The 11,603-nt window shown below is 37.9% G+C and overlaps 1 protein-coding gene across 1 annotated transcript in view; it reads right to left on the bottom strand.

Moving 5' to 3' along the window:
• ALG6 (ALG6, alpha-1,3-glucosyltransferase) overlaps positions 1-11,603 on the bottom strand; it is an 81,796-nt gene that overhangs the window by 51,001 nt on the left and 19,192 nt on the right. Inside the window, 1 exon segment of the mRNA XM_011988938.1 lies at positions 3,477-3,561. Coding sequence (XP_011844328.1) covers positions 3,477-3,561 — 85 coding nt within the window.

Raw genomic sequence — 11,603 nt, 5'->3', positions numbered from 1 at the left:
GATTGGTTGGATTAGGAGGAAAAAAATCCAGGGTTTATAACAGTGCTCCCCTCTCTTATGGAAATTCACAAAGTAGAAGAAAGAGGCATAAAAGAAGATAGCTTAAAAGTGTTTCATGTAAAGCATCAAAATATATCAGTAGGAACAAAGCAATTAATTGATACTCCTGCTTTATATACTATTATATATATATAATTTGGTTTTTTTTTTGAGACAGAGTTTCACTCTTGTTGCCCAGGCTGGAGTGCAATGGTGCAATCTCGGCTCACTGCAATCTCCGCCTCCTGTGTTCAAGTAATTCTCCTGCCTCACCCTCCTGAGTAGCTGGGATTATAGGCATGTGCCACCATGCCCGGCTAATTTTGTATTTTTAGTAGAGATGGAGTTTCTCCATGTTGGTCAGGCTGGTCTCGAACTCCTGACCTCATGATCTGCCTGCCTTGGTCTCCCAAAGTGCTGGGATTATAGGTGTGAGCCACTGCACCTGGCCTTACTTTAAATATATTAATACCTGAAAAGTTGTCTAAATACGATTTCTACATTGAAATGCATTTTCCCACTGAACATCTCAGTATATATTTAGTAAGTAAAAAAAAAAAAAACTGGCTGCCACACAAATTATAAAATTACATTCAGCAATGTTACCATTAACTTTAAGATGTAGTTTTCTCTAACAACCCACAGAGTCATAATTGGTATTTTTATTTAAAGAAAAAAATTTTTAACTTGAAACAGTTTCAAAGTTACAGAAAAGTTGCAAGAACAGTTCAGAGAACTTACATATATCAAAATGTATAAAGTTTTATAAGACAACAGACACCATTTAAAGAACAAGACAAGAACAAACAGAAAAAGACTTCTTTTTATACACTCATACACACACATGAGGAAAATGACTAAAGTGTACAATACTGTTGTGGTAGAGGGACTTTAATGTCACCACGGAGAACACCATCTCCTGGTGTTCAGACCCCTGCATGCGTACAATCCCCTCCCCTTGAGTGTAGGCAAGACCTGTGACTTGCATCTAACTAATACAATATGGTAAATGTGACAGGATATCACTCTTGTGCTTCTGTTTCACGTATACGTAAGATTCTGTCTTGCTAGCAGATATACTAGACAGAATGCCTCTCACTGACTTTAAAGAAGCAAGCTGGAATGTTTTAGTGCATGGCCATGTTGGAGAAGCCACATAGCAACAAATGGCATGTGAGCTATAGGAGCCAAGAGTGGCTCCCAACAAGAAACTGAAGCCCTCACTCTTGCAAATGCAAGGAAACTAATTCTGCCAACAGGCTGAGGAAACTTGGACCACGGATCCTTCTCCAGTTGAGCCTCTGATAAGTCTGCAGCCCAGCTGACACCTGGATGATAGCCTTCTGAGACTCTGAGCAGAATACCTAGCTAAGCTGTGCCCAAACTCCTGATCTAAAGCAACTGCGATAATAAATGTGTGTTTAAGCAATTAGCATTTGGGAGTCATTCATTACACAGCATAGAAAATTAGTAGAACTATTTAAAAATCATACAAATCATTACAAAAATGATCATCCATTACAAACGCGGGGGAAAGAAATGAACAAGAAATTTTGAAAAGAAATGTAATTATCAATAAATATGTTAAAAGATGCTCAGGTCACAGTTACTCAAGGAAATGCCAATTTTAAAAGTCTGGTATTGTTAAATGTTGGTCAGGGTATGTAGAAAGAGATATTCTGGTGTTACTTTAGAGCTTCCACTTCTAGGAATCTGCCTAGAAAAAATGTGCACATAAGAAAGAGATTTTATTTAATCATTCCCCTACTAAGAGACATTTAAAGTGTTTCGGGTTCCTCTTCCATTGAAACACTCCAAACTCTGACTAGGGAATGGGGCAACCTATCAATAGAAAACTCAATATTAAGTTCTTGCATAAAACTCTCTGATAAAGGGCCTATATAAAAGCAGTAGCCAAAGCAGTCAACAATATGAACAGTTTATATAGCCAGTCTCTAAGAGAATAACCTACCAGCCATCTAGTAAGTCAATAAGTAATGTCATCACTGTTATCAGCATATGTTCAATAAAAATGACACAGGCATGAATTTCTGATGCTATAACCACAGCTAACATTTATTGAGAGTTCATTACATGCTAGGGACTGTCCTAAGTGCTGTACATGTATCATTTTATTCAGTCCTCACAATAACCCAGTGAAATATGTAGTCTATTATTTTCATTCTACAAGTGATAAAACTGTGGTTGAGAAAGTTAAATAATTTGCCAAAGGTCACACAGCTAATAAATAGCAGAGCTGGGATCTGAACTCAGACAGTCTGACTCTAGCACCTACACTCTTTACCACTAAGCTACTGTTATTTTATACTTCAGGTAGACTTGTATATAAAATTAAGGTTAATCACCACTGCTCAATTATGATAGAGAGCAATAGTAATTAACAAAAATTTCTATAAAGTTCTCCGAGTTCTGAGAAACAGAAGGTTTGCTATATACTGTATCATAAAACCAATGAAGGGTAGAGCTGACCTCCTCCTTCATAATACAAAGAGAAAGCTACGGAAATGAGACCATATGAAAACGAATGCCTAGGTCGCACATGGTGGCTCACGCCTGTAATCTCAACACTTTGGGAGGCCAAGGTGGGTGGATCACGAGGTTAGGAGTTCAAAACCAGCCTTGCCAAGATGGTGAAACCCCGTCTCTACTAAAAACTACAAAAATTAGCCAGGCGTGGTGGCAGGTGCCTGTAATCCCAGCTACTTGGGAGGCTGAGGCAGGAGAATCGCTTAAACCTGGGTGGCAGAGGTTGCAGTAAGCTGAGATCGCACCACTGCACTCCAGCCTGGGCAACAGAGTGACACTCCATCTCAAAAAAAAAAAGAAAGAAAATGAACACCTAAATGCTCATTCCTTCCACAAATTTTTATTGAGGGTCTACAATGTGCCATGCCCTATACTACAGGGTATTCAAAGGTGAACCAAAAGGACATATGTGAAATTTTCAGAGTTGAAAACAAGTCCTACTATTGTAGGCTTCTCCCTTTGGTCCCCTTTTCAGCTCTGCAAATTCAGCCATCAGCTACGGCCAAAGCTCTCTTCTATTTTTATCTATAGTTACAATCATAGTGATCTTTTGCAAGAGAAACAGTGGATGAGGGAACAGGGAAGAAATGTTTTTAGCCTATGATGGTGCTTTCATAGTTTATGTCCAGAGGACATACAGACATTCAGAGTTTTATCATCAACGTTCTAGTTCAGCATCATAGCCCACCTAACTAAGTATACGAATTAACTTTCAGGACTATCAAATTTCAAGACAGGCCTACAAAATGCAAGGCAATACATATGTGGCACCAGTATGCAAGAGATGAGGATGTTCAAGATGAAGAAAATAGCATGTTGTCCTTTTAAATATTTTCAAACAATCCATATTAACCATGATAAACAAGAAAACCAAGTTAAAATTATCATACCACTGTTTGACTGGTAAATTAAAAGTAATTTCTTGCCAGTGTCTCTGGGCTTCATAATCACCGAACATAGGCGGTTTTCCAGCACCTAAGATCAAAGGTAAAAAGAGCAAAACAACAATGTACTTTAGCATATCAGTGATTTTTATTTCCTTATGAAAATTGTCTAAAGTAGAGAGGCAGTGTAGGTTACAGAAAGAACACAGGAGTTACTGAAAAAGTCAGAGAGGTAAAGTCTGAATCCTAGCACTGCTGGCACACTCCTGGAGTGACACTGGGCAAATTACTTAATCTCCCTAAACTTCAGCACATTAAAAACAGGATCAATACAACTTCTCTACTGAGGACTACTGGAATAAATAAGATAATGGATATAAAATACCTAGCATAGTGCCTGGCACACAGAAAACATTCAATAAATAGAAGCTATTGTTAACATTACAATCATCCCTCAGTATCTGTGGGGGATTCATTCCAGGACCCCCCACTACCACAGATACCAAACTTCATGGATGCTCATCCCTTATATAATATGCCATAGTATTTGCATGTAACCTCTGCTCATTCTCTTGTATACTTTAAATCATCTTTACATTACTTATATCTAACAATGTAAAATGCTACATAAATAGTTGTTATACTGTATTGTTTAGGAGATAATGACAAGGGGAAAAAATCTACATGTTCAGTACAGGCAAAATCACCCTTTTTTATTTCCTGAATATTTTCAATCTATGGTTGGCTGAATCCACAGATACAGAACCCATGGATACAAAGGGCTGACTGTACTTAATAATAATTATATCAAAGTTTATTTTTACTTCATAAGGCTGTCAACTATACTGCCCAATATGTACCATAAAATAGTAACACGAGTATCTGCATTTTACAAAGGACTTTTTTTTTTTTTTGACCCAGGCTGGAGTGCAGTGGCACAATCTCGGCTCACTGCAACCTCCACCTCTGGGGTTCAAGCGGTTCTCATGATTCAGCCTCCCAAGTAGCTGTGATTACAGGCGTGTGCCACCACAACTGCCTAATTTTTGTATTTTTAGTAGAGACTGGTTTCACCATATTGGCCAGGCTGGTCTCAAACTCCTGGCATCAAGTGATCTGCCTGCCTTGACCTCCCAAAGTGCTGGGATTACTGGTGTGAGCCACCATGCCCAGCCATTACAAAGGACTTTTACAATCTATAAATAAGGTCAAGCATAAGGTCAAAAACACTATATGTTACAAAGACATTAATTAGATCAGGCTTTGCTGTCAAGTTGTATAAAAACTGTTGCGTTGTGGTTTGACTATTTTAATTTCAAAATTGCAAATAAGGGATAATGGATTTGTAATAACTAACACTTGATAGTGCTTACTATATGCCAAATACAACAAACCTATGAAATAGGTATTACCTGGCCAGGTGCGGTGGCTCACACCTGTAATCCCAGCACTTTGGGAGGCCGAGGTGGGCGGATCACGAGGTCAGGAGCTCAAGACCAGCCTGACCAAAATGGTGAAACCCTGTCTCTACTAAAAATACAAAAATTAGCGGGGCGTGATGGCGCGCTCCTGTAATCCCAGCTACTCAGGAGGCTGAGGCAGGAGAATCGCTTGAACCCAGGAGGCAGAGGTTGCAGCGAGCCGAGATCACACCACTGTACTCCAGCCTGGGCAACAGAGCGACATGCCGTCTCAAAAGAAAAGAAAGAAAGAAAAAAAAAGATATAAAGGTATCTCAATTTAGTAAAGAGTAAACACCCACTCACTATTTAACTAACAGTTGACTACAAAATTGTGAGAAGGCCCAAAGAGATACAGTATAATCACAGCTTTTTTAACTGGCATGTAAAGTAAAAATCACATAGAGTCAGATGTACTAATTAACCCATTAGGAAGGTGTGCCATATTGAAGAATGACATATTATTGCTCACTGAAATCCAATCCAGACTTTCTCCAGTTTTAGAACATTATATGAAGTAAAGCGTTTGTATTTAATTGTCGAATTACACCAATATTCTTTAAACGTATAATCTCTAAGAAGATATTCCCACTATGAGACAATCATGGGAAGTGCAGATTAACTTTTCTATAGCATATATACATTGAGTGATTTGCACAAGAAATTAACCATAGTATACACACATGTGTGTGTGTCTCTGTCTCTCTATATCTCTGAAAGAAACATGTCTTATTAAGTTTTATAGACTCAGAATGTAATAACACCTAGTAGATTCTCAACGCCACCCTCATAGGTTAATGTTAATACAGCAAGGACGTTTAAGTTCCAAAGACTTGAGTTTGTGAGTCCCTGATTTTTCATTACTGATCTGCAACATTAATTTGTAATGGCAGACCAATTAATTTTGCCGAGGCTGCTTTCACACAGTGCCATATATGAGTTCTTCCCCAAAAACATCTTTAAGTTACTATTTGGCATTTTGAAATTCAAAGTTTCTGTTCATGCTTCTTATTCCATATTTTATACATTTTTCTATCAACTCATATCCAACCTTCAAGCATCATCTGAAATCCTGAATCTTCCATGAAACCTTCCTTCATAAATTAAAAACATATTGATCACTAATTATGGATTTCTCATAATACTTATACTTTCAGTTACCATATGTTTTATCATATGACTATACTATTTCTTAATTGCTACCAAGATAAGAATTTTATATCCTATAGGCAGAGAAACTGATTTTCCAGTGTCCAAAGGAAATATTGCTAGGCATATAGTACATCAAAAGGTTGCTTAATTAAACTGGAGAGGAAGAAAAACCTACAACAATAAAATTTTTTTAAGAAAAGAATTCCCCAAAGAATTAATTGCATTTTTGCACGTGTATTCTTTGGCTGGGGGGTGGGGTGGGGGCAGGGAGGGATGTAAGTTTCTATTTTAAAGAATACAACCATTGAATATGGCTTCTTTGGGGTGGAAAGGAGTTGACTTTTCTTTTTATTTGTTTTGTTTTTGTTTTCAATCCACTGGGATAATAAAAGTCTGACAGAATCTTAAGTAATTTCCTATACCTGAAGAAATCCAACTATCTAGATTTTCTGAAATTGCTCTAGACTTTTGGTCAATGTGGAAGAATTTATTACCATTCGCTAACAAATAGAAGAATGGATAATGACTCTCTTTAGGGTTGGGAAACAAGTTCCTATCCAGAGTCTGACCTACTTCAATAAATTCAGCTGACACTGGCTATGAAATTAGTACTTAAGTTTTTTAAACTGCTAAAGTGCCCTTAAAGCAACCCAGAAGGACAACCCAACTGTACCTATGGGAGCTTCACTTGGGAAGGGCAAAAAGGATTCCTTCCACAGTGATTAATTCTACAAATTCATTTACATAAGATTCAGAATTACATAAAGAAAACACACTAATGTATATTTACTCAGCTTCAATCCTGTCTCCTTCTCAGAAAAACGGGCTTAAGCACTACTTAAACATTCATTTTATTAATTGCTGAACTATTCATAATTATGTTTGAATTTTAAAAACAAGTAGTTTTGGCCTGACGCAGTGGCTCATGCCTGTAATGCCAGAACTTTGGGAGGCCGACACGGGTGGATCATGAGGTCAGGAGATCGAGGCCAACCTGGCTAACATGGTGAAACCCCGTCTCTACTAAAAATACAAAAAATTAGCCAAGCGTGGTGGCGGGTGCTTGTAGTCCCAGCTACTCGGGAGACTGAGGCAGGAGAATGGCGTAAACCTGGAGGCGGAGCTCTCAGCCGAGATCGTACCACCACACTCCAGCCAGGGCGAGAGAGCGAGACTCCATCTCAAAAAATAAGTAAATAAATAAAATAAAAACAGGTAGTTTTGTTGTTAACAATACCTACTAACTGCCTTTAAATTAAAATTCTAAGCATTTTAGAGACGAGAATTTGGCTAAAATTTTCCATAATAAAATCTTCCTTTTGGCAGGGTGTGGTGGCTCATGTCTATAATCACAGTACTTTGGGAGGCCAAGGCGGGCAGATCACCTGAGGTCAGAAGTTCAAGACCAGCCTGACCAACATGGTGAAACCCCATCTCTACTAAAACTACAAAAAGTAGCTGGGTGTGGTAGCACGTGCCTGTAATCCCAGCTACTTGGGAGGCTGAGGCAGAAGAATCAACTGAACCTGGGAGGCAGAGGTTGCAGTGAGCTGAGATCGCGCCACTGCAACTCCAGCCTGGATGACAGAGCAAGACTCTGTCTCCAAAAAAAAAAAGAAAAAAAAAATCATCTTTTTATATATTCCATAGCAATGGATAAGTAGAAAGAAACAAGCAGTTAAACAGAACACAGGCATACTTTAGTAATGACTGATGTGCTACAAAAACCGATTCTCTACAAAAACTGATGTGCTACAAAAACTGACTTTCTCCTCAAACAGTCAATGCAGCTTTGGGGAAAAAACGTTATTAAAATAAAATAACTCCCCAGCTCAAGTGTTGCCATTTGCCTTAAAGACACTGGCAACACTTTGGATCAAGTACAGAGGAACTGTGAATCTCTACAAGAAACAGTAAACAATCAATACTAAAATCAAAATTTTTCTACTCCCCATAGATTGTTTAAAAGCAACAAGCAGTATTTATTCAATATTTTTAGTTCTCTGAAAATTAATGTATATAAGCATCTCTAAAAACGTAAGGGATAGAAATTTCAGAAAAAATCAAATTACAATAATTACATAAGCCATTTTCCTAAATAATACATACAGTTCCAAAGGAGGAATAATGCACTGATACTAAGCAAGCTAACCTGAGTTTCCACACTTGAGTGTGATAGAGTTTTCTGAACATGCAACTCCAAAATACAGCACCTTGGCATATCGAATATTTTAAGCTAAAGGAATTTGAGGAAGGGCAGGTGCAGGAAGAACTGACCATCCCCTGAAGCAGATCATAAAATCCTCATGTGAGAGGTCCCCTCCCTATACCCAGAGAAAAGAAGCATCCTTATCTCCAAAGGTGAAAGGATACCCAGAGGAGTACTCAACTCCCTATGAATACTTGGAAAGCCTTCCCAAGAAGGATGGATACAAACAAGCCCAGACTGAAGACTACAATAAACACCTAACTTTTCAATATCCAGATGAATATCCACAAGCATTAAGACCATCCAGAAAAACATGACCTCACCAAAGGAACTTAGTAAGGCACCATCAACCAATCTCAAAGTGATAGAGGTATGTGACCTTTCAGACACAGCATTCAAAATGACTGTTTCGAAGAAACTCAAAAAATTCAAGATATAACAGAGAAGGAATTTAGAATCCTATCCTTAACAGAGATGGAAATCATTTTTTAAAATCAAGCAGAAATTCTGGTGCTGAAAAAGTCAATTGACATACTGTAGAATGCATCAGAGTCTCTCAACGGCAGAATTGATCAAGCAAAAGAAAGAAGTAGGAAGCTCGAAGGCAGCCTGTTTGAAAATACACAGTCAGTGGAAACAAAAGTGAAAAAAGAACGACAAGCAAAGCATGCCTAGCAGATCTATAAGACAGCCTCAAATGGACAAATCCCAGAGCTTTTGGCCTTAGCGAGGGAATAGCGAGAGAGAGATCAGGGTAGAAAGTTTATTCCAAGGGATAATAACTGAGAACATTCCAAACCTAGAGAAAGATATCAATAGTCAAGTACAAGAAGGTTATAGAACACCAAGCAGATTTAATGCAAATAAGACTACCTCAAGACTTTTTAGCAGTCAAACTCCCAAAGGTCAAGGATAAAGAAAAAATCCTAAAGGCAGCAAGAAAAAAGAAACAACGTACAATAGGAGTTCCAATACATCTGGCAGCAGACTTCTCAGTAGAAGCCACACAAGCCAGGAGAGAATGGCACAACATATTTAAAGTGCTGAAGGAAAAAAAAAGCTTTTATCCTAGAATAGTATATCCAGCAAAAACACCCAGCAAACATGAAGGAGATATAAAGATTTTCCCAGACAAAAAAAGCTGAGGGATTTCATCAACACTAGGCCTATCCTACAAGAAATGCTAAAGGGAGTTCTTCAACCAGAAAGAAAAGAGCATTAATAAGCAATAAGAAATCATTTAAAGGTACAAAACTCACTGGTAATAATAAGTACATTGTCATTAAGGTTTGTAAACTACCCATATCTTGAGTAGAAAGACTAAAAGTTTAACCTATCAAAAATAATAACCATAACTTTTCAAGACATAGACAGAATAAAATATAAATAGAAACAACAAAAAGTTACAAAGCAGGGGAATAAAGTTAAAGTGTAGAGTTTTGGTTAATTTTCTCTTTGCTTATTTGTTAGTTTTTACAATCAGTATTAAGTAATCATTAGCTTAAAATAATGAGTTATAAGATGTTATTTGCCAGCCTGGGGAACATGGCCAAACCCCCATCTCTACAAAAATATAAAAAATTAGCTGGGCATGGTAGCACGTGCCTATAGTCTCAGCTACTTGGGAGGCTGAAGTGAAAGATAACCTGAGTCTGGCAGGTGGAGGTTCCAGTAAGCCAAGATCACCTCACTTAGGCCAGGCGCGGTGGCTCATGCCTGTAATCCCAGCACTTTGGGAGGCCAAAGCGGGCAGATCACTTCAGGTCAGGAGTTCGAGACCAGCCTGGCCAACATGGTAAAAACTCGTCTCTACTAAAAATACAAAAAAATTAGCCAGGCACAGTGGCATACACCTGTAATCACAGCTACTCTGGAGGCTGAGGCAGGAGAATCGCTTGAACAGTCTGTTGCCTACAAGAAATACACTTCATTTGTAAAGACACACACAGACTGAAAATAAAAGGATGGAAAAAGATATTCCATGCAAATGGAAACCCAAAAAAGCAGGAGTAGCTATACCTGTATTAGACAAAACAGATTTCAAGACAAAAGCTATAAAAAGAGACAAGTCAGGCACAGTGGCTCACACCTCTAATCCCAGTACTTTGGGAGGCCAAGGTGGGCGGATCACCTGAGGTCAAGAGTTTAAGACCAGCCTGGCTAACGTGGCAAAACCTTTTCTTTACTAAAAATACAAAAATTAGCTGGGCGTGGTGGTGCGAGCTATAGTCCCAGCTACTTGGGAGGCTGAGGCAGGAGAATCACTTGAACTCAGGAGGCAGGAGGTCGCAGTGAGCTGAGATCACGCCACTGTACTCCATCCTGGGCAACAGAGCAAGACTCCGTCTCCAAAAAAAAACAAAGAGAAAGACAAAGAAGGCCATTATATAATGACAAAGGGATCAATTCAGCAAGAGATATAACAATGGTAAATACATATGCATCCAGCACTGGAGCATCTAGATACATAAAACAAATATTATTAGAGCTAAAGAGAAAGTCTCCAATAGGGTAATAGCTGGAGATGTCAACTTCAGCACTGGACAAATCATCCAGACAGAAAATCAATAAAGAAATATCAGACTTAATCTGCAGTGTGAACTAAATGGACCTATCAGATATTTATACAACATTTCATGCAATGGCTAGAGAATATACACGTTCTTCTCCTTGGCACACAGATAGACCATATGATAGAGCACAAACAAGTCTGAAAAAATTCAAAACATTGATATCATATCAGGTATCCTTTCTAACCACAATGGAATAATACTAGAAATCAATAACAAGAGGAATTTTGGAAACAGTACAAACACATGGAAATTAATCAATATGATCCTGAATGACCAGTGTGCCAATGAAGAAATTAAAAAGAAAAAAATTTCTTGAAACAAATGAAAATGGAAACACAACATACCAAAACCTATGGGATACGTGAAAGCAGTACTAAGAGGAAAGTTTATAGCAATAAGTGCCTATGTCAAAAAAGAGAAAAACTTCAAATAACCTAGTGATACATCTTAAAGAACTAGAAAAGCTAGAGCAAAATAAACACAAAATTAGTAGAAGAAATACTAAAGATCAGAGCAGAAATAAATGGAAATTGAAAGATAAATGAAACAAAAAGTTGGTTTTTGAAAAGATAAACAAAATTGAGACACTTTTAGCCAGACTAGGAAAAAAAAGAAAGAAGACTCAAATAAATAAAATCAGAGATTAAAGAGGAGACATTACAACCGATACTGCAGAAATTCAAATGATCACCAGAGACTACTATGAGCAATTATATGCCAATAAACTGGAAAGACTAGA

The sequence above is a fragment of the Mandrillus leucophaeus genome, unplaced genomic scaffold (genome assembly GCF_000951045.1).
Source record: "Mandrillus leucophaeus isolate KB7577 unplaced genomic scaffold, Mleu.le_1.0 Scaffold341, whole genome shotgun sequence".
Taxonomy (NCBI): Eukaryota; Metazoa; Chordata; class Mammalia; order Primates; family Cercopithecidae; genus Mandrillus; species Mandrillus leucophaeus.
Note: the sequence above shows the minus strand (reverse complement) of the source record. Positions and strands in the feature narration are given on the sequence as shown.